Genomic DNA, 25,102 nt, shown 5'->3' on the forward strand with positions numbered 1-25,102 from the left:
CCACTGATGCCCGAATTTGTGCACCGGGCCTCTAGTATAACATAAAAGAAAATTCAGGAATAGAAACAAACGTGCTAAAATCTCACTTCTCCCACAAACCATTGTCTTTTTCTTTTAGTATATGCCCTTGCGCATTTTATCCACATTATATTTCTTGCATCATATAACAAAAATACACAGAATTAATATTTTTTTACTTAACAGAATTATTTCCTATGTGACTGCATAATGTCATAATTATCTCTTTTGAATCTTCGTTATGTGAATATGCTATGATTTATTCAATTATTTCTATTTTAATATTGCTTGTCTTTTTTAGTTACTATAAAGAATAACTGCAATGAATATCTTGACTTTCCTTTTAGGTTATTTTCTTAGCTAAGCCTCTTAAGTTAGATTACTAGAGTAAAGGATATAAATATTTTTTAAAAAATATATTTTATTGATTTTTCACAGAGAGGAAGGGAGAGGGATAGAGGGTTAGAAACATCAGTGAGAGAGAAACATCAATCAGCTGCCTCCTGCACACCCCCTATTGGGGATGTGCCCGCAACCAAGGTACATGCCCTTGACCGGAATCAAACCTGGGATCCTTGAGTCCGCAGGCCGACGCTCTATCCACTGAGCCAAACCGGCTAGGGAATATAAATATATATATATTTTTTAAAATATATTTTATTGATTTTTTATACAGAGAGGAAGGGAGAGGGATAGAGAGCTAGAAACATCAATGCGAGAGAAACATCGATTAGCTGCCTCCTGCACACTCCCCACTGGGGATTGCCTCCAACCAAGGTACATGCCCTTGACTGGAATCGAACCTGGGACCCTTGAGTCCGCAGGCCGACGCTCTATCCACTGAGCCAAACCGGTTTCGGCTAAATATTTTTAATGTTCTTGTTCTGTATTGCCAAATTGCTTTCTTTTTTTTAAAATATATTTTAATTGATTTTGAGAACGAGAAAGAGAGAGAGAAACATTCATCAGCTGCTTCCTACATGCCCCCACTCGGGATCAAGCCTGCAACCCAGATATGTGCCCTGACCAGGAGTCAAACCAGCAACCCCTTGGTGCATGGGACAACACCCAAACAGAGCCACACTGGCCAGGGCACAAAGTGCTTTCTTAAAAGGTTGTACCACTGCTCACCTCCACCAGCCTGGCTGAGAATGTCAGTCTTACCATATCCTTGCCAGCACTCTGTACTATCATTTAAAGTGGTAGCTAATGTAATTAGTGAAAATGACTTTTCATTGTTATTACTAACATTTCTTCATTTCCACAAAGTGGATCATTCTTCCTTATACTTGCTAAATAGTGGTATTTTCTCTTTTGTGGGGTAAGAGGAGAAGTCTCACAAGCATATTTGTGGCCCTGTCTCCCAGGGCTGCAGTCACTGGTTTTCTTCCTTCCCACCCATGAATGCAAATGTTTATTAAGCCTTTTCAGCAGGCCAGGCACCATGCTAGGCTTCGGGGATAGAAGAGGGAGAGAAGGCAGATACAGCTACTGCCCAAGGAGTTAACAGTGTAAAGGAAGAGGCTACATGTTCTCAATGTCTGGTTGGGAGTGGACAAATCTGCCAGCCAAAGGATTTCCACTGCATTTGGACAAAGGAGATTGTGTTTTGGTAAAGGTTTAATTTGAATATTCATGAGGAACTGTGTTTTTTAAAACCTGCAAAAGAAACTTTTGATTATCCTGACATCAAGGAAGGTTAGTGGTGAAGGAAGACAAATACAAAGAGCAAGTGGCATCTCATGGTATTTTTAAAGTAATTTCCCTAATTGCCAAAGTGGTTAATCATCTTTCCATGTATTTATTGGTCAATGGTATTTCCTCATTCATAAAGTGCTTGTTCAAGTCTCATTTTTCCTATTAATGTCTTTTTCTTATTGATTCATAAACAGTCTTTATATGTTCTTTGTACTAGTCTTTTTTTTCATTTTATGTATTACACATCTAGTTTATGGCTTGATTTTTTTTACTGTCTTTCTGATGCCGTCTAATAATTAGAAGGGGGAATTTTAATGTAGTGAAATATTAGTCTTTTCCTGTATGGTCAGCACTTTTTTCTCTACTTTTAAGGTGCCACAGTATTTAGGATATTCTAAAATATCTTCTTAAAAGCTTGACAGTTTTTGCCTTTTACATTTATATCTTTCAGATACGTGGAATTGATTTTTGTGTATAGTGTGAAATAGAGGTCCAATTCATTTTCCCCCCATAGAATTTCCAATTTCTGAGCATTCATTGAAATGAAAGGTCCCACTGATCTGCAAGTCACCTCTGTTAATTATGAAATACCCATATGTTATATGAATCTGTTTTTAGACTTTCTACTCAGTGCCTATTCCTTTTCCAACTCCACCCGGTCTTTATTAGTAAAGCTTCATGAGTTTGATATATGATAGAGCAAGTCCTTTCATTTGTTACTGTTCTTACTTCTTTAATAAATACATAAACATAAACTAAGGAGCTTATGTTACTTGGAGCCTACTGTGGCTCACAGAGAAGAAAATCCCATTTCATGGACAATACTTCTGTCACCACTAACAGGGCCAACTTCCCCATTATGCACAGAAAGCACAGTACCTTGGGTCCATAATACTTTTAGGGGCTCATGAAAATGTTTTAATGAATTTTAAAATAAGAAAAAAAATGAACTTTTAAGTATTTTAAAATATAATATTAAACATTCATTTTTATACCAACACAGTCATAAAAATATTATTTATACTTTCCAAGGGAGAAAGGGCCCAAAAAGTCATAAAGTGGCCCTGCCTGACAGAGTCTTCTTAAAAATTAGCCTATTGGTCTCAGGGGCAGAGCTGAGGTGGCTCACTGCCATCCTGCCCTACAGGCTAGAGCATAAAAACATGTTTCTTCCTAATGGTAGATGAGCGTATCACCTTTATTTGGAAAAACAGTACATTGCATAACAGTACATAATTCCCCAAATGCTAACTTCAAATTTAAATTAAAATAAAATTTATTTCCAGGCATTTATCAGGTATTCAGGGGTACAAGGATAAATGAAATGAACACAGAGCTTCTAGCATAGAGAATATAGATGGTTAGCAATTGTAATTGGCAAGAATGTCACACACATATAAGTATGGCAGCAAAGAAGAGTTAATCCTTAGTTGCAAAATAGGTGTAGTAATTTTTGGTTTTACAAATGAGGAAAACAAGGCACAGAACAATTGAGTGGCTTATCCCAAGCTGTGGCAAATATATGTCAGGTGCAGTGTTTAAACACCAGGTCTCTGACTCCAAGCCCTGTGCTGTTTACCTTCTGGTCCGAAACAGCGTTCATCCCATAGGAGATATGCAATAAATCAGATTCTATTGAACCGAAACAGTGCCACTCCAAAGGATTTCACCTGCCTTTCAGAGCAGCTTTTTAATCTTTTTCATAACTTTCTTAAAGTATGTTTTACATATCATAAAATTTACCCATTTCAAATGTACAGTCCAATGATTTTTAGTACCTTTATCAAGTGGTGCAATCATCACCATAAATCAGTTTTAGAACATTTTCATCTCACCAATTAGAACCTTCATGCACATTTTCAGTTAATTTCCATTCCCACCCCTGGTCCCAGGCAACCACTAATCTATTTCCTATCTCTTTAAATTTGTCTTTTCTAGATACTTAAAAAAATAAAATCTCTTTTGCCTGGTTTCTTTCACTTAGCATAATATTTTTGAGGTTCACCCATGATTTAGCATGTGACAGCATTTGTTCCTTATTATTGTTCAGCGATATTGTGTGGATACACAACATTTTTGTATATCCATTTATAAGGTGACTGACATTTAAGTTTTTTCTAGGTTTCATCCACAATGAATAATGCTGCTATGAGCATTTGTGTGCAAGTTTTTGTGAGAACATATATCTTCATTTCTCTTGGGTAGATATTTAGAAGTGGAATTGCTAGGTCGTGTAGTAGTTTATGTTTCACTTTTTGAGAGTCTGCCAAACTGTATTCTAATGTGGCTGCCACATTTTACATTCCTACCAGAAATGTACGAAAGTTCCAATTTCTGCACATTTACAGACTTTTGGTTATTGTCATCTGTCTTTTGATTGCAGTCATTTTAGTGGGTGTGCAGTGGTATGTCATTATGGTTTTGATTTGCATTTCCCTAATGACTAATCATGTTGAATACCTTTTCATGTACTTGTTAGCCCTTTGGATGTATACATTCCTTGAAGAAAATGTCTATTCCAAGTCCTTTGCTCATGTTTGCTTGAATTGTCACCGTATTACTGAGTTGTAAGAGCTTTTTTTTTTTTTTTTATAAATTCTGGATACAAATCCTTTATTAAGTATGTGTTTTGCAAATGCTTTTTCTTAGTCTGTTGCTTGTCCTTTTGTTTTCTTAATGTAGTCTTTTGAAGTGTAAAAGTCTTGAATTTTGATGAGGTCCCTTTTATCAATTTTCCAAAAATAAATAGTTAGACTTACAGTCAATTGATTTTTGACAAATGCAATTCACTGACAAGAAGATAGTCTGTTCAAAGATGCTACTGAGATAACTGAATATCCATATGCAAAAAGATGAACTTAGATGCTCACCTCAGACCATACACAAAAATTAACTCAAAATGGCTCACAGACATTAATGCAAGAGATAAAATAATAAAATTTTTAGAAGAAAACATGGAAAAGAATATTTTAAGATCTTGGGTTAGATTTTTTTCATCTATTCTTGAATTCTTGTTCAGATTAAACACAATACATCCCTGTGTGTGTGTGTGTGTGTGTGCTATGTGTGTATAATGTAGGCAAATAACTATATAGTCACCTTCAGTCAAAAGAAAAAATTGTACCAGGCTTGTTGACTAAAGTTTGAATTATCAATGACATAAATACGTTGAAAGAAAGTATGTAAGGATAAGCCACAAGCCAACCAGAACAGAACATCCAGAGCTTGGCAGGTGGAATTTAAGACAAAGCTGTGTAAATAGTCAGTAATCCCCTCTTTAAATAACTATGCAATGGGTGTGTGCTTACATTTCATGCTAAGAAACGTTGATTATAGGCAGCCACTGATTGCAGATTAAGAAAGCAATCTCCCGTAGAAGGATGACTTTCTATCAGCTAAGGAGACGCTGCATACGCTAATGTTTGTAATGATTTCAAAATGTTAACATGAAATTCTTACAGCCTATTATTTTCAACATATGTAAGAGAAAGAAATTACTGTTGAAAATTGTATAAACATAATTCATTAATGAAGAAAGTTTTAGATGAAAGCCTCCTTTTTAAAGGCACTTTCTTCTATTGCATTATCTAGATTGCACCTAAAATTATTAAAAGCTAATTTCATGGTTAAATTGCCACTTTCCCCATCATAAGGAAACACAAGAATATTGGCATAGATCTTGGCAGCTTGTGTTCACTGTGAGTCAGTCAGTGACTTGCCTGTGTCTCTTCACGGCTAATCGACACAGCCTTTGCCAAAGCCTGAATCTCGGTTTCCTCTATTTCGGAGCAACATTTGTTTTCAAAACATATTTCTTGATATAGAGTCATGTGTTGCTTAATGACAGGATGTTCTGAGACATGTGTTGTTAGGAAATTTCATCATTGTGTGAATATCATAGAGTGCACTGACACAAACCTCGATGGTATAGCCTATACCTGAGGCTATATTGTATAGCCCCGTGGTCGGCAAACTGCGGCTTGCGAGCCACATGCGGCTCTTTGGCCCCTTGAGTGTGGCTCTTCCACAAAATACCACGGCCTGGGCGAGTCTATTTTGAAGAAGTGGCGTTAGAAGAAGTTTAAGTTTAAAAAATTTGGCTCTCAGAAGAAATTTCAATTGTTATACTGTTGATATTTGGCTCTGTTGACTAATGAGTTTGCCAACCACTGAGCTAGGGCACAACCCAGGGTTTTTATATATTAGGATAGTATTTAAACATACCTAAACATAGAAAAGGTACAGTAAAAATATGATATGAAAGATAAAAATGTGTGTATGTGTGCATGGGTGCATTGTGGAGGGGGGTGTAGAAGGAGGACTGTGGAAGGAAGTTTTGCTGGCGAGAGATTGGTCATCAGGAGGAGGGAGGGAGGAAGGGAGAGAAGGAAGAGAAGGGGAGATTAAGGAAGAGCAGAGATCAAAAGAGACCCAGGGAAATAATAAAAAGGAGAGGGAGAGCGGGGAGAGAGGGAAGGGACGAGAGTAGGGGAGAAGGAGCAAGTATATGAGTGTGTGCCTGTGAGCACGTGTAGGAAGGTAGAAGGCAGGTTGATAAATAGCATGCTGAGCTTCCTTCTCTATTTAAACCATCCAGAACTACCAGTAAATTCAACATTATAGTCAGGGCCAGCCTTTTCTTCTAACATTTCAAACAAATTTTTGCTTATAATCCACTACCTTATGGAACCACCATTATACACACAGTCCATGATTGACTGAAATGTCATGAGGTGTATGACTGTAATGAGAATGCATTATTGCTTTCTTTTGCATTACTATTTATTATAATTTTAATATATTTTCAGGTACAAATGGTTATTTATATATCCACTAGAGGCCCTCGGCCTGGCCTGTACCCTCTCACAATCTGGGACCCCTTGGGGAATGTCAGACTGCCGGTTTCAGCCTGATCCCGGCAGGCCAGGCCGAGGGACCCCACGGGTGCACCGGGCCTCTAGTATGCATATAAGATCTTTGGTTAATCTCTTCCTGCCCTCCCCCCTTTCCCCTTCCCTTTGAGATTCACCAGTCTGTTTCATGTTTCCATGCCTGTGCATTGAGCGGCTGCCCCTGGTGGTCAGTGCGCATCACAGCTACCAGTCGAACAGTTGCTTAGGCTTTTATATATATAGATTTCTTTCTCTTATGAAATGTAACATGTTTTATTGTTCTTTTATTCTTTATATAAGTGGTGTTTAACCTTTTGCACTCAGATGTCGAGTGTGACTTGACACGGTTAGCATTAGAATAAAGGAATCGAGAAAAAAGCAAGCGAGTGCAAAGGGTTAAGTCATCAGAGCCATACTCTACCTTACAGCATTTGACAAGGATCTTAGAACATAATAAACAATTGATAAAAATTTTGTTGGAATGAAGTAAATATTCATTTTTAATATTGCAGTTTTAAAATTGCATTTCTCTGATCCCAAGGTCTAATGGCATAAGCTATACTACAAAATCAATAAAATTACTAAAATAGTATTCTAGGAGAGACATGTATATTTATTTTAATGAAGCCCATCTTTCAATGCCAAGAGCTAAACACCAACTTTTTTCTTTCTTGAATACCTAGTGACATGATGTTCTCTTATTTATTCTAAAGAGAAATACTCTTTTTTCTTATATCATAGCCTCTATCTAAATCTCTTGGACTAATTAAAGACTTTTTCTTTCTTTTAAATATTTTCCTGTTGATGCTATCCTCAAAGTTCTTTTTTTTTTTGTATAAATATAATTTTATTGATTTTAGAGAAGAAGGGAGAGTGAGAGAGAGAAACATCAATGATGGGAGAGAATCATTGATCGACTGCCTCCTGCACACCCCCTAATGGGGATTGAGCCTGAAACCCAGTCATGTGCCCTTGACTGGAATCGAATCCTAGATACTTCAGTCTGCAGGCTGACTCTCTATCCACGGAGCCAAGCCAGCTAGGGCGAAAGTTATACTTTTAAAATCCAGAATGAAGTAGACTTAGCTGAATGCAGACACACAGCAAGAAGTGTCCCATATAAAGTCAGCCTTATTATCATTGCTATTGTTAACATATTTTAATAGTCACTTCCATCTTGAAACAAATAGAAATAATTTATCAGCTCATCAGAATTTCACATAGATTTTAAAGAGGAATGCTAAGCAGTGAAATAAATACAGCCTTCTTTTCAACTTGAATGGTTGACTGGACACTGGCAAAACACATATGCTATGAAGTCTGCATATCAGATGAGTAAAATGGTACTTTACAAAATACAAGTGCACTGAAAAAAATTCACAAATCCTTTAAAAACACTTTCCTTCCTGCCTAAGATATAACCTAGACTGCTCCTGAATAATATTCTCCAACACTATCTGCCCTGATCTTTTTGGTTATAGCCCTCCAGCCCTTGCATCACCTGGAAATATTAATTCTCACCTAAAGCCTTGTTCTGACCTCAGGGCCTGGGCCTGTGCAGTCCTCTCTATACTGAAAGAATTTTCAGAGGCCTTAGACTAGTAACTTATCTGCTCAGTATCAGATTGTCCACTCTGCTGATCCTGCTGTGATACTGTAACATAGTTTCAGGCACTAAAATTTTATCTGGTTATTCATATCCAAGCTCCTATCTTGAACCACTAGAAACTAGAACCTGGATTCTTCTGTTATGATCCTCAGTCCTATCCTGGGACCTTGCTTTTTATCCCAGTTGGGACAATACGCCCTATTTTGGGGCTTAGTTAGAGACATACCCTGGAACTTCTGTCCCCAGTACATGCCACCTGACAGCTATGAGGCAGACTTCCTTCATATCCGGATTTCCACTTATTGCCTCTAGAAATGGGCCCTATGTTTGAGTTAAATTTCCTGTCAACTACCAGTTCCTTTCTCCATCCTGTCCTAGCACTGGCAGGATTTGGGATTCTGGTCATCCAGAGACTGGCCTATCTCAATGCTGAGTTCTAATTCTAATAGTAACTCAAGTAATATCTCTATTTTAAAATATGTCTGTTCAAACCAGCCAAGAGTAAATTGTAAATGCCTCATTGAATATACATCTACTGTTTGAAATGCCAAAAGAAAATGCCCCATTACCTGTCTGAATGAATCCTGACTTGTATCCATTAGTTGTGCCATTTTCTGGGGTCACAGTTGATGATACTGAAGCGTTTGGTTTAATAGAGTGGCAAGTCGCAGAGGATTGTCGGCTTCTACATTCTGAAAAAGAGTGAGAGTCACATTATGTGTGGAGGCCCAATATTATGTTAAAACAGGTGATGGGGGCACAATCCATAAAATCTCTAAAATAAATGGCTGCTCCTTAAATGGCAACCACTTTCCTTATTTGAGGTCCCCTGGCTTTAGTCCTGACTCCAACATAATGTTCAACATGGTGAACACAATTTGTCTTCCTAGGGCCAGATGTCATGTTTAGAAAACCAAGAAATGGTCACAAAGAATGACCAGAACTTTTAACCCACAGACTAGTTCCCAGGGGAAAAATTACTCATAACCAATATAGTCATACTAATTTTATGGGTAAGACTGAGGTTAAAGTATCAATAGTTTATAAAAATCTAATAAGCTTTCAAATAACAATTAATCTGCTGCCCAGGATTGATTTAAATGTAGAACAGTAACCTGGAGTCCAGCTAGGCTACCTTTAACCTTAACTTATGTTCAAGAGTGCAAGAAAAAATTAGAAATGTTAAATTACTATTCTCAGTTCTTATTAAAGGAAATAGGTAGACAATATTCAAGTTGATTACTGATATGAAACACCAAGCTTCATTTTAATTAAGCTAATATGGGTCTCTGATATATTTTAGTAATACCTTGTACTGGTTCAGTTAGATAGCAAATGTTATGACAATGTTCTGGACTGTAACTTCCAACAAAGTTATACTATATGTTTTATCATATTAGTCTTAAGGTAGCATGTGAAGAAGCTATTTAGTTTGTCATAGTCCCATTCATTTAATTTTGCCTTTATTTCCCTTGACTTTGGGGTCAAATTAATGAAATGTTCTCTACGACCAAGGTCCATAAGTTTAGTACCTATGTTTTCATCTATAAAATTTATTGTTTCAGGTCTTATATTTAAGTATTTGAATCATTTTAAATTAATTTTGGTACATGGGACAAAGTGTAGTTTAGTGCCATTCTTTTGCATATGTCTTTCCAATTTTCCCAGCACCAATTTTGGCTCCTTAGTAAAAAATTATTTGCCCATAAATATGTGGTTTTATTTCTGGGCTCTCGATTCTGTTCCATTGGTCTGTGTGTTTGTTTTTCTGCCAGTACCATGCTGTTTTGATTATATTAACTCTGTAGTATAATTTGAAGTCAGGTAGCATGATATCTCTGGCTTTGCTCTTTTTTCTCAGGATTGTTTTGGCTATTTGGGGTCTTTTGTGGTTTCATACAAATTTGAGGTGTTTTTTTCTAATTCTTTAAACACTGACTTTGGGATTTTGATGGGGATTGTATTAAATCTGAATATTGTTTTGGGTCAGTGGACGGTAAACTCATTAGTCAACAGAGCCAAATATCAACAGTACAACGATTGACATTTCTTTTGAGAGCCAACATTTTTAAACTTAAACTTCTTCTAACGCCACTTCTTCAAAATAGACTCGCCCAGGCCGTGGTATTTTGTGGAAGAGCCACACTCATGGGGCCAAAGAGCCGCATGTGGCTCGTGAGGCGCAGTTTGCCGACCACGGCTTTGGGTAATATGGCCATTTTATGTTGATTCTTCCAAGCCATAAACATGGAATATTTTTCCATTTTGTTTTTCCCCCCAATCTCCTTTAATAATGCTTTGTAGTTCTAAGTAGATAGGTCATTCACCTCCTTTATTAAGTTTATTACTAGGTATTTTATTCTTTTGGTTGCTATTGCAAAAGGAATTGTTTTTTTTATTTCTTTTTTTTCTGAGGTTTCATTGTTAGCATATAGGAAAGCAGTGGAATTTTGTACATTGATTTTTGTATCCTTCAACTTTACTATATTTATTGTTTCTATAGTTTTTTGGTGAAGTCTTTAGGGTTTTTTAGATACAGAATCACGTCTTTGCAAAGAATGATACTTTTATTTGTTCATTACCAATTTGGATGCCTTTTATTTCTTTCTCTTGCCTGAGTGCTTTGGCTCAGACTTCCAGAACTATCCTATATAATAAAAGCCTAATATGCAAATCGACCGAATGGCAGAACGACCAGTGGAACAACTAGTCGCTATGATGCACACTGACCACCAGGGGGCAGACGCTCAATGCAGGAGCTGCCCCCAGCCAGGAGGCCCCAGGCCAGCCAAGGTGGGTGCCAGCAGGGGGCCCCCCCATCGCCACGCCAGTTGCCCCGCCAGTCGCACCACAGTTAGGCCCTGATTGCCAGCCCGGCCTAGGAACCCTACCCATGCACGAATTTTGTGCATCGGGCCTTTAGTGTTGAATAAGAGTGGTGAGAGTAGGCATCGTTGTCTTATTCCTGACATTTTTAGGAAAAGCTTTCAGTTTTTCCCATTAAGTATGATATTGGCTGAAGTTTTGTCACATATGGTCTTTATTATGTTGAGTACTTTCCTTCTATACCATCTTCTTGAATGTTTTAATCATAAATGGATGTTGTATCTTATCAAATGTTTTTTCTGCATCTATTGATAAAATCATGTGATTTTTATCTTTTGTTTTGTTAATGTGATGTATTCCGTTGATTGATTTGTGTATGTTGAACCATCCTTGTGCCCCCGGAATGAACCCCACTTGATTGTGATGTATTATTTCTTAAATGTATTATTGTATTCTATTTGCTAGTATTTTGTTTAGGATTTTTGCACCTGTATTCATCAGAGATATTGGTCTGTAGTTTTCTTTTTTTGTGTTATCCTTGCCAGGTTTTGGTATCAGGGTTACATTGGCCTCAAAAAATATGTTAGAAAGTATGCCTCTTTTTAAATTTTTTTTGGAAGAGTTTGAGAAAGATAGGTATCAAATCTTTTTTGAATGGTTGTTGGAATTCACTAGTGAAACCACCTGGTCTTGGACTTTTATTTTTTGGGAGATTTTTTATGGTTGTTTCAACTTCCTCACTGTTGATTGGTCTATTTAGATTTTCCAATTCTTCATGATTCAGTCTAGGAAAGTTATATATTTCTGGGAACTTATCCATTTCTTCCAGGTTATTGAATTTGGTGGCACATGATCTTTCACAGTATGCTAGTATGATCCTTTGTATATCTGTGATATCTGTCGTAACTTCTCCTCTTTCCTTTCTGATTTATATGAGTCTTTTTATCTTTTTTCCTTAGTGAGTCTAGCCAGGGGTTCGCTAATTTTATTAATCTTTTCAAAGAACCAGCTCTTTGTTGTATTAATCTTTTGTATAGTCTTTTTGTTCATCATTTCATTCAATTCTGCTCTAAATTTTATTAATTCCTTTCTCCTGCTGATTTTGGGCTGTTTTTGTTCTTTTTCTCTGCTCCTCCTGGCTGAAGGGAGCATCACCAGTCACATCCAATTTCCTCCCTTCTCCAGGCTGAGCCCCCCTATGAGCTCCTGGCCGCACGGCTCCCTGGCACATCTCAGCCTTTCTGCCTTCTTGCCTCCCCTGTTAATTTCCATTTGCTCACCTTTAGATGCTTCAATATCGTTTCCCATTCAACCAACCATATGGCAGATGCTATTTGCAAACAATAGCTCTGACAAGGGGTTAATACCCAAAATATATAAAGAATTCATACAACTCAACACCAAACAAACAATAATTAAAAATGAGCAAATAAACAATCTACTTAAAAAATGGACAGACACCTCTCCCAAGAAGACATACAAATGGCCAATAAATATATGAAAAGATGTTCAATTTCACTAGCTATTAGGGAAATGCAAATCAAAACTACAATGAGATACCATCTCACACCTATTAGAATGGCTATTATTAATAAGGTAGGTAATAACAAGTGTTGGAGAGATTGTGGAGAAAATGGAACCCTCATTCACTACTGGTGGGAATGTAAACTGGTACAGCCACTATGGAAAACAGTATGGTGGTTCCTCAAAAAATTAAGAATAGAGTTACTATATGACCCAGCAATCCTTCTGGGTATCTACCAGAAAAACCCAAAAGCATTTATTTGCAAAGATATATGCACCCCTATGTTCATTGCAGCATTATTCACAGTGGCCAAGACATGGAGAAAACCAAAGTATCCTCAGAGAGAGGATTGTATAAAGATGTGGTACATGTATACAATGGAATACTACTAAGTCATAAGAAAAGATGAAATACTGTTATTTGCAATAGCGTGGATAGACCTCAAGAATATTATGCTAAGCAAAGTAAGTCAGTTAGAAAAATCTAAGGACCATTTGATTTCACTCAGATGTGGGATATAAAACTGAAACTTATAGACACAGACAACAGTATGGTGGTTACCGTACTGGTGGTGAGTAAACGGGGCCAAATCTATGGTGACGGGAGATGGTTTGACTTTGGGTGGTGTGCACACAATGCAATATACAGATTTTGTACCGTAGAAACGTATACTTGAAACCTATATGATACTATTAACCAATGTCACCCCAATAAATTTAATTAAAAATAACAAATGGCTGTAAGTGACAAAGCTAATTATAGAGGTTCCTTTACAGCGTTTCCAAGTTTATCAGATACAAGCAAGGGTTGGAGGCAGTTTTCTATCTCCTTCTACGCTATGATCTTCCTTAAAGAGCTAGTATACTAGTATTTCACCTAAGAGGCTATTTCCACATTATGTGCATATATGAATATTTGTAAACGGACATTATATGTTAGTATATGTATATATAGACATATAAAATTCCAATTCCAGCAACTGCTATAAATGTGAGACTTCAGAAGTCACCCATCTGTATCACAAACTATTTCACAGACATTCTTTCCCAGAAAGATGAGGTGTCACTGACCACGAAATAAGAAGTTAAAAATATTTTATGCAACCAAAACAAAAGCTTTAAAAGGCAGCTAAAAGGCCAGGAGGCGCCCTGGTCAGTGTGGCTCAGTTGGTGGGAGCATCATCCTGTACAACGAAGGTTGCGGGTTTGATTCCTGGTCAGGGGACATACCTAGGTTGCAGATTCTATCCCCATGCAGTGTACAGGAAGGCAACCAATTGATGTTTCTTTCTCACAACGATGTTTTTCTCTCTCTCTCTCTCTTCATTTCCCTCTCTCTAAAATTAATAAGCATGTCCTCAGATGAGGACTAAAAAAAGGGGGAGACAATACCTATCTTATTTTTGCTCTTTTATTAGAGCAAAATTAAAACAATTTTTCTATAGGAAAATTATTTAAATTTTATTAGAATAAAGAGTTATTTATAATACACTATACTTATGATTTAGTAGTCATAAGTTAAGCCCACATCTGGTTTGGAACATATAGCCATTCCCAAAGGAGTTACACAATGTCAATTCAAATGCAAACCACGAGCAAATATGGTGAAAGACTCAGAGGCAAATCTGCAGTTGTAATTTGGATTTATTATGTTATTTTTTCATGGTCAGGTCAAAATATTGCACAGACAACAAATAGAAACATTATAAACAATTATCATATTGTCTATAAAATAGTAATATAAATAACAGAAAAAAATCTCAGCATATAAGAAACTGATCAAAAGAATAAGGATTAGATATTCCACTGCATTAGAATAATTATTAGAACTTGTGTTAAATTCCATCAAACACATGAAGATGTGAAGTTTCAACTGGGTTAATTTCTATAAATATGTTAGTTAAGTTCTTCCTAACTAAAAATAAATAAAACTTTGTCAACTGAACAGTGCATTTTCCCAGGTATTATGAAGAGACCATTATTTATTCTAAAGTATGCATAGTTCTAATTAAAACAGGAAAATATAGGTGCTTGAAAATTACCCAAGAACCTATTAAGTAAAGTAGAAAGAGCATGTAATCAGGAAACTGACACTTTGAGGTCCTCTCCAAATGACAGAAGAGCTAGAAAGAGTCCATAACCCCATCCCCTCAAAGAGCTATACTCCACCCTCCCAAGAGACAAATACATAAAGACATGCACTTTCCTAAACTTGAATAGGCTCTAAAAAAAATCAAAAGCAAATCAAATAACCTGCCAGAGGGCTTTGGGGTTTTGGATAGCATTCTGAACTTGGATGTTTATCTATAACACACCTGAATTCTGAATGGGCCACTTGTCATTATGGCAACGTCCTCATTCCCTTCCCTTCCCTTTCCCTCCCAGAAGTGGATGCTACCTTTCCAGCAGATAAGAGGTCCCTTCGACAGAACACCCTGGGAGCTTCTGACTAGGTAGTACTTTAAGTGCTTCTGCTTCTTTGGCTGGGTGGTGAGCTTCAAGTTAATGTGGTTGGAAAATTCCGTGAAATACCGAAATCCTCTTTCTCCACAGCCAATACAGTTTCCAGAAAACCCTGGAAGAAGGGAAACCCAAGTTACTGGTGGCCTTGTATGTTGTTACAATACCTTTATATATAAGAAGCACACAATTATTAAGCGGTTTTGACTCAATAATTTCCTAATTTAAAAAAAATAATTTAAAGGAAAAACACAGGGACAGTATTTTAGCAGTTATTTCATAACAGTGAAAGACTGAAAATAATTTTTTAAATGTTTAATGCTCTAAAAAGACAATGGTTAGGAAAACAGAGTAGATAATAACATGTGACAGACTACATAATTGACATAAAAAATAGGAAAGCGCTTGGTCCTAGAGATGTCTGTTATTTCTTCCCCACATACTCCTTTAGACAACCTGCTGGTCTGGTTCTCTGCCCTGCCCACTGTGTGGAATTGACTAATTAGACTGTGGGCCAATATCTGACTCAATATGGGACAGTCAATACATCTCTCCTGAAATTTTGAAATAATTACAAAGAGTCAGTCAGAGAGTCATGGACCCTGAATTTATGAGGTTTCGTGAAATTGGAACCCAAGTTGGGACTATGTCAACCACATGTCAACTAAGGTGTGGGAGAGAACAAACAAGAATGTGAAGAGGAAGCTGGTCTGTAGATAGAAGAGCATGGGCAGTGATGTGTAAACTCAGGACATGGTCAACTTTCCAGTTTGAGATCTAGCTGTACTTCCTGGCATGAGTTCCTTGAGATTCCCATTCTCTTTTTACTCAAACTAGCTTATGATTCTTTAAGATATAACATCCAAACAATTCTCAGTCAGATCAATCAAACAAAATAAAACTTTCAGTGACCTGCTTAGAGCAGGGGACACAGAAAGAAGAAGAAATGGAGAAGGCCCAGAGGATGAGAGGCCAAGCTTTGCTTTGTTGGAAATGATTTTTCAGTTCCCCTTAATACACAGAGGAAAAGGTGGACAGGAAGAGAGTGAGTACCTCTGGTTGTGACTGATGAGGACATAACACATGTACTATAATATAGTGAACAAGGACAAAAATATAAATAAGGAAGGGCATTCCAAATTTCATAAATACAACATCTATACATACAAATAAGTAATTGGAAATAAATTCACTGATGAAGTGATACATTTTTTTAAAACCCCCAAAACAATCTACTACATAATTAACAATCTACTACATAATTAACAGCCTATCTTATGTACTCACTCTCTTCCTGTCCACCTTTTCCTCTGTGTATTAAGGGGAACTGAAAAATCATTTCCAACAAAGCAAAGCTTGGCCTCTCATCCTCTGAGCCTTCTCCATTCCTTCTTCTTTCTGTGTCCCCTGCTCTAAGCAGGTCACTGAAAGTTTAAAGACAGCCTATCTTATATAGGCTGTCTTTAATCCTCAGGGCCTTTCTCTTCTCTCCTTTATCTATATTTGTTAATTATGTAGTAGATTGTTTTGGGGGCTTTAAAAAAATGTATCACTTCATCAGTGAATTTATTTCCAATTACTTATTTGTATGTATAGATGTTGTATTTATGAAATTTGAAATAGATTTCAGAGAGGAAGGGATAGGGGGAGAGAGAGATAGTAGAAACATCAATAATGAAAGAGAATCATTGATCAGCTATCTCCTGCACACTCCACTCCAGGGATTGAGCCCGCAACCTGGGCGTGTGCCCTGACCGGGAATCAAACCTTGACCTCCTAGTTCATCGGTCTATGCTCAGCCACTAGAGAGAGGCAGGGATGCAAAAACAGATGGGCCCCACTACATGTGTGTGGTGGTTGAAAATCTGGAGGGATATTTCAACTTCAGAGTTTCCTCTCTGAAGGGCAAGGGGTCTAAGTTCCATGCCTAGCTCCCCAGCCTGGAACACTAGTGTGGAAAGAAGAGCCCACATAACATCTGATTGTGAAAATCAGCGGAGATTTTGTCTGTCCAGCGAGACGGACGGCTGCTGGAAACCCAGGTGAGCCTGTATACAAACTCTTGTTCACAGGCACTAACCCTGGTTCTAGGAGAGGGACAGTGGCTGAGGGGGAAGGGCTCCAGAAACATATAGGGAGAAACTGAGGTGTGTGGCTTCAGGGTGAGGGCTAGAAAGATGGCTGCCTTTGTTCCTATGTTGGGCCCTCCTAATTCATGGCCAAATTTGAATCGGCATTAGGCTGGTGAACTCCACTACTCCACCCTGACAGATGCTAAGATGCACCCCACCCAACTCACATACTGCCCGAGGCTCCTACAGTAGCCGCCAGCTAGACTTGTATTGCATTCTTTCCTTAAAAACACTCAAGGAACTCCAGTCAAACCAGGGGAGAAACTGAGTTGTGTGGCATCAGGGTGAAGGCTAATGGAATGAACACTATCTTTCCTATGTTGAGCCTTCCCCCTACACAGCCAAATCTGAATCTGCATTAGTCTGGTGAACTTGACCAGCTCTACCCTGACGACTCTCTGAGACCCTACCCCATCACAAAGGTCCACAGCCCCAGGCAGATGGCAGATGGCCTTGGTATGCCCTGTGGGACTACATCAAACAAAAAAGTTTTTGCACAGCAAAGAAAATCATCAACAAAATAAAAAGAACGTGATGAATGGGAGAGTGTATTTGCCAATGATATATCTGATAAGGAGTCAATATCGAAAATTTATAAAGAACTCATATAACTCAACACCCAAATAACAAACAACCCCATTGAAAAATGGACTGAGGACCTGACTAGCACTTCTCCAAAGAAAGCATACAGATGGCCAATAGACATATGAAAAGATGCTCAACACCAATAATTATCCAAGAAATGCAAATTAAAACCATAATGGGGTGTCACCTCACACCTGTCAGGAAAGCTATCATTAATGAATCAACAAACAAAGGGAACACTGCAAATCTGTGCAGCCATTATGGAAAACTGTATGGAGGATCCTTAAAAAGTTAAAAATGGAACTTTCGTAACTAGAGAAAGAACAGGGAAAGCTCAGAGTAAGGAAATAATAAAGATCAGAGCAGAAATAAATGACAAAAACTAAAAACAAAAACAATTCCAAATGAAACCAAGAGCTGGTTCTTTGAAAACATAAAACAAGATTGATGAAACTTGCCCTAGCTGGTTGGCTCAGTTGATAGAATGTAGGCCTGCAGACTGAAGGGTCCCAGGTTCAATTCCAGTCAAGGGCACATGCCCGGGTTGCAGGCTTGTTCCCCAGTGTGGGGCATGCAGGAGGCAGCCGATCAATGGTTCGCTCTCATCATTGATGTTTCTATCTCTCTCTCCCTCTCCCTTCCTCTCTAAAATCAATAAAAAAAGATTTAAAAAAAAAAGATTGATGAAACTTTAACCAGACTTACCAAGAAACAGAGAGAGAGAGAGAGAGAACCCAAATAAATAAAATCAGAAATGAAAGACGATAGTAACAACTGACATCACAGAAATATAAAGGATTGTAAGAAAATAGTATGGCCCTAGCCAGTTTTGCTCAGTGGTTAGAGCATCAGCCTGTGGAGTGAAGAGTCCCGGGTTTGATTCCAGTCAAGGGCACATGCCCAGGTTGTGGGCTCAACCTCTGAACCGCATCCAGCATGGCCAGTGGTGAACCTGAGGAGGGGCGGTGAAGGATTAAAGAAAACAGACAAGATAATACAGTTGGGGCCAGGTGGGACACTGTTCTCGGATGGAGAGACAGTGCCACAGCCTGCAAGCTGAGTCTTTATTTTATAGTCATATCACACGAGGCAAAGCAAGGGCATGGTCAAGATGTTTACAATGTTCTGGAGAGTTTTGAATCTACTTGATTACATGCACCTGAGAACTCTATCAAGCTTTGTTTTGGCAGCACTTGTTGCACCTCCCGTAGCCCACATCACTCAGCCACCTGGGACCACAGGTTCGGACCATAAGGTCAAGCTTATAACCATAGCCTTTGGCTATAATTGTGCTGGGAGGGCTTTGCCCTCCAAGCTGGGACCTGCACGTGGCTTTGCCACGAGAGGACCATGCCCTCTCATTGGACCAAAGCTTGAACCTGTCCAAACGCTGTAGCCACTCTCCACAGACTCCCCAGTAGGGGGCATGCAGGAGGCAGCGGATCAATGATTCTCTCTCATCATTGATGTTTCTCTCTCTCTCTCTCCCTCTCTGAAATCAATAAAAGAAAGAAAGAAAGAAAGAAAGAAAGAAAGAAAGAAAGAAAGAAAGAAAGAAAGAAAGAAAGAAAGGAAGGAAGGAAGGAAGGAAGGAAGGAAGGAAGGAAGGAAGGAAGGAAGGAAGGAAGGAAGAAAATAGTATGAATAACTACATGCCAACAAATAGGACAACCTGGATGAAATAGGCAAATTCCTAGAAACATACAATCTTCTAAAACTCAATCAGGAAGAATCACAAAACCTAAATAGACCAATAACAACTAATGAAATTGAAGCAGTAATAAAAACAAAACAAAGCTCACAGCAAACAAAAGTCCTGGACCGGTTGGCTTCACAGGCAAATTTTACCAAACATTCAAAGAAGAACTAAAACCTATCCTCCTCAAACTATTCCAAAAATTTCAAGAGGAGGGAATACTCTCAAGCTCATTTTACAAAGCCAAACTTATCCTAATTCCAAAACTAGACAAAGACACTACAAAGAAAGAAAATTATAGGCCAATATCCGTGATGCTGAAATTCTCAAGAAAATATTAACTAATCAATTCCAGCAATACATTAAACAGATTACATACCATGATCAAGTGGAATTTATTCCAGGGATGCAAGGCTGGTACAATATTTGCAAATCAATAAATGTGATACATCACATAAACAAAATGAAAGATAAAAACCACATGATCATATCAATTGATGCAGAAAAAAATCATTTGATAAAATCCAATACTAATTTATGATAAAAACTCTCACCAAAGTGGGAATAAAGGGACCATATATCAACATAATAAAAGCCATATGTAAAAAACCTATAGCCAACATCATACTTAATGGACAAAAACTAAAAGTGTCTCCCTTAAGATCAGGAATAAAAGAGGGATGTCTGCTTTCACCACTCTTATTCAACATAGTACTGGAAGTTCTACCACAGTGATCAGAAAAGAAGAAATAAGAGGGATCCAAATTGGAAAGGAGGAAGTAAAACTGTCATTATTCACAGATCACATAATATTATATATAAAAAACCCTAAATATTACACCCTAGAACTACTAGATCTAATAAATGAATTTGGGAAAGTAGCAGGATATAAACTCAATATCCAGAAATCTATACACAAATAATGAACTTTCAGAAAGAGAAACTAAGAAAGCAATCCCATTTAATATTGCAATAACAACAACAGAAAAAGGTACCAAGGAATAAATTTTAACAAGGAGGTAAAAGACCTGTACTTGAAAACCTATAAGACATTAAAGAAAGAAATTGAAGAAGACACAAATAAGTGGAAGCAAATACCATGTTCATAGACTGGAAGAATTAATATTATAATACCCATACTATAATACCCATTCTAAAGCAATCTATAGATTCAGTACAATCCCTATTAAAATATTAATGGCATATTTCACATATCTAGAAAAAGTATTTAAAAAATTTATATGGAACCAAAAAAGACCCAAATAGCCTCAGCAATCTTGAGATAGTAGAACACAGTTGGATACCAGATATCAAAACTATACTACAAGACCACTGTAATCAAAATAGCCTGGAACTGGCAAAGAATAGGCATATAGATCAATGGAACAGAACAGAGATCCCAGAAATCAATCCATGCCTCTATGGTCAATTAATATTTGACAAAGGAGGCAAGAGTATACAATGAAGTAAATATAGTCTCTTCAATAAATGGTGCTGGGAAAATTGGACAGGTACATGCAAAAAATGAAACTAGACCACCAACTTACACCAGACACAAAATAAACTAAAAATGTTTAAATGACTTAAATGTAAGTCATGAAACCATAAAAACCCTAGGAGAAGATATAGGCAGTAAAATCTCAAAAATCTCAGACATCTCTCATAGCAGTATTTTTGCTGATGAATCACCTAGGGCAAGGGAAACAAAGGAAAAAATAAACAAATGGAACCACATCAAACTAAAAAGCTTCTGCACAACAAAAGAAACCATCATCAAAGTGAAAAGGGAATTCACTGTATGGGATAACATATTCGCCAATGATACATCTGATTAAGGGTTTAATTTCCAAAACATATGAAGAACATATACAACTCAACACCAGGAAGAGAAACAATCCAATTAAAAAATGAACAAAGGACCTTTCAAAGAGGACATACAGATAGCCAATAGACATGAAAAAATGCTCAACATCACTAATCATCAAAGCGATCCTAATTAAAACTACAATGACATACCACCTCACATCTGCCAGAATGGCTACTATCAGTAAATAAACAAACAAGTGCTGGAGAGGATGTAGAGAAAAAGAAACCCTAGTGCACTGTTGGTAGGAATGTATACTGGTGTGCAGCCACTGTGGAAAACAGTATGGAGTTTCCTCAAAAAATTAAAAATAAAACTGCTTTTGACCCAGTGGTCCCACTTCTGGAAATATATCCTAAGAATATATATCAGAAAAAAATATATGCACCCCTATGTTCATAGCAGAGCTATTTACAATAGACAAAATCTGGAAATAGCCCAAGTACTCATCGATAGATGAGTGGATAAAAAAGCTGTGGTACATTTACACAATAGAATACTATGTGGCTATAAAAAGGGACTCTTAGGTTTTGCGACAGCATGGATGGACCTTGAGATTTATAATGCTAAGCGAAATAAGCCAGTCAGAGAAAGACAAATACCATATGATCTCACTTACATGTGGAATCTAATGAACAAAATAGAACCAGAGTCATGGATACATGGTACAGTCTGACAAATGTATGAGGGGAGGTGGGTGGGGCAGACAGGATGAAAGGTGAAGAAAATAGTCAAAGAACATATATACATAGCCCATGAACACAGACAAAAATGTGGTTAGGGCCAGAGGGAGAAAAGGACAGGGTTTAGGTGTAAGGAGCAAAGGGGGAATGGGGAACATCTGTAATAACGTCAACAATCAAAATAAAAAAATAACAAAAAATAAACTACACAATAAAATGGCATTTCCGTATGACCCAGCAATTCCACTTCTGGGTAAATATCTGAAGAAATCCAAAACAATAATTTAAAAAGATATGTGCACTTCTATGTTTACTGCAGCATTATTTACAATAGCCAAGATATGGAAGCAACCCAAGCACTCATCAACAGATGATTGGATAAAAAAGATGTGGTATATATGTCCAATGGAGTATCACTTGGCCATAAAAAAAAGACTGAAATCTTACCATTTGTGACAGCATGGATGGACCTAGAGGGTATTGTGCTAAGTGAAATAAGTCAGACAAAGACAAATACCATATGATTTCACTTATATGTGGAATCTAAAGAACAAAGTGACCAAATAAATAAAACAGAAACAGACTGATAAATACAGAGAACAAACTAAGGGTTTGCCAGATTGGGGTGGGAGGAGGGCAGAGGGGTGGTTGTTGTAGGGCTGAGTAAAAAAGGTGAAGGGATTAAGAATTACAATTTGGTAGTTACTAAATAGTCACATGGATGTAAAGCACAGCATACCAGAAAGCAAAACAATTCTGAGATAAAGGTATGCATTATTTTATATATATACTCGAGGCCCGGTGCACAAAATTCATACAATGGGGGGTCCCTCAGCCCGGCCTGTGCCCTCTCACAGTCCGGGACCCCTCAGGGGATGTCCACTGGTAGTCAGACATCCCTCTAGAGTCCAGGACCCCTTGCTCCTTACCACCCTCCTGCAGCAGAGGTGGGAGAGGCTCTTGCCACTGCTACTGTGCTCGCCAGCTGTGAGCCCAGCTTCTGGCTCCTGTGTTGGGTGTCTGCCCCCTGGTGGTCAGTGCCCGTCATAGCAACCGATCGTTCCACCAGTCATTCCACCATTTGGTTGATTTGCATATTAGGGTTTTATTATATATGATGATGATATATTTTTTTGGATGAACTAATACTAAATATAAAATGAGAATCACATCAACCAAGGGTAGTTATAAATAATGGGTGGTATGGAAAAACTACAAGTAAGTTACAAAGTAGATAATCCACAGCTGAATAATTGAGAGGACCTGACATCAGGTGTTTTGAGAATGAATAAAAAATAAAAAAAAACTTTTAAGAAGTTAATAGGAAAAATGTTTCATACTTGCACTAAACTATATAGGGTGGGGTAAAAGTAAGTTTACATTTGCTCAGATGGAAAATAATATAATAAATAATAATACAAGAATAAAGTGTATTTTGCATACTCACAACTATAAACCTACTTTTGCCAAACTCCATATTCCTCAACTAATTCTGCAATTTTAAGAAATTCAGTGATAATTTAAAATAAATTTGTATTTTAACTCCATCTTGGAAGGAATTTTATAGGTGTGAAATACTCACCTAAAAGTGCATTTTTCCCATGATCATCCGGTAGAAATCGTTTGTCTACAGCACACACTAGGATGTGTTCAGGAAGATTGGGAGACTTTGCCCCTACCAGAAGGAATCCTGCTGGGATGTCGATTTGTTCCATACACAGAGATACCAAACGCAAATCCTTTCCCGCTTGACAAAAACCTAAAAACCAGAAAAAAAGACAGAGAAATGTTTAGGGAGGTTAAAATGCTTTGTGACCCATTTGGAGGGTAAAGTTTACCTGTGGGAATCACTATTAAGAACATAATTTAAAGTCTGTGTACTCCAATGAGAAGACAAATCTATTATATGTGCCCCTCTGAATAGAGATGAAAAGACACTAGGAGATATTCTGACTGTACAGCCAACACTGACAACTTTCATATTTTTTTTTCCATAAGTAAGGATATGATAAAGATACAGCAAACTTTGAAAAAAAAGTATGTAATTTTATGTGCACATAATATAATATTTTAACTTTCAATGCAAATTCACTTTTTCAAAGGAACAATCAAAGAACAGAGAGATGCTCTCCATTTCACATAGAGGAGACTGAAGCTCCGAGTTTGGGGACTCATAAACGAATTGGCCAGGACTAGAACTCAGAACTGTTAGGTTATTTTCACTAGTTATGACATGAAATGACAAGATATGACAAGATAACATATTATAGTAATTCATTAGTTCATGATTTATTAAAAAATCATTTGCAACTGATGTTGTACTAGGCCTGGGGATAGAGATAACTATCCTCTATCCTCTAAGAACTCATTATGGCCCTAGCCGGTTTGGCTCATTGGATAAAGCGTCGGCCTGCAGACTGAAGGATCCCGGGTTCGATTCCAGTCAAGGGCACATATCTCAGTTGCAGGCTCCTCCCCAGCCCGGGGCCCTAGTTCGGGCACGTAGAGGCAACACAATTGATGTGTTTACCTCACGTCAATATTTCTGTCTTTTCCTCTCTCTTCCACTCTCTCTAAAAATTAATGGAAAAATATCCTCGGGTGAGGATTAAAAAAAAGAACTCATATTACAGTTAATTGGAAGACTGTATAAGGAACTAACAATCACAAAGCAATATTAAGGAGGACTGCTATTTTCTGCTACAAATCACTGATGTGCAAGTCTTCAGGGAGATGATCCTCCCTGCACTCTAATCATGTGATTCCCCTGAAGAGTTGTGACATTCCAGATTAATCTGGAGCTCGCACATGACCCAAGCTGGGCCACTGTAACATCCCACATTTCTAGACATACTTGATCAGTCCAGGGATGGGCACTTGACATACACCAGGCCAATCAAAGCATTTTCCTTAAGAATTCTGAACATGGAACCAGAGAGAGCATGGCTTGGTTAGCTCTGTGCAACTCTGTCCCTTGCCCTGTGAGAGAAGTCTGTCAGCAAAGATAGGAGGGAGAGGGTGGGGGTGTGGTGGTGGGGGGATGTTCTGGCAGAGTTTGGATCCCTGAAGCTCAGCTGTACCTGCCTTTCCCATGGTTTGGTCATAACACCTTTTC

At 37.7% G+C, this 25,102-nt stretch overlaps 1 protein-coding gene across 3 annotated transcripts in view; it reads right to left on the bottom strand.

Annotated features, from left to right (window-relative positions):
- GREB1L (GREB1 like retinoic acid receptor coactivator) overlaps positions 1–25,102 on the bottom strand; it is a 220,129-nt gene that overhangs the window by 69,215 nt on the left and 125,812 nt on the right. For all 3 annotated transcript variants that reach the window (XM_079784210.1, XM_079784211.1, XM_079784212.1), the window contains 3 exons: positions 23,570–23,746; positions 14,966–15,142; positions 8,787–8,909 (listed from right to left, as the gene is read on the bottom strand). In XM_079784210.1, coding sequence (XP_079640336.1) covers positions 8,787–8,909; positions 14,966–15,142; positions 23,570–23,746 — 477 coding nt within the window. The remainder of the gene's footprint in view (positions 1–8,786; positions 8,910–14,965; positions 15,143–23,569; positions 23,747–25,102) is intronic.

This window comes from Cnephaeus nilssonii, assembly GCF_951640355.1.
Source record: "Cnephaeus nilssonii genome assembly, chromosome: 11".
NCBI classification, from domain to species: Eukaryota; Metazoa; Chordata; class Mammalia; order Chiroptera; family Vespertilionidae; genus Cnephaeus; species Cnephaeus nilssonii.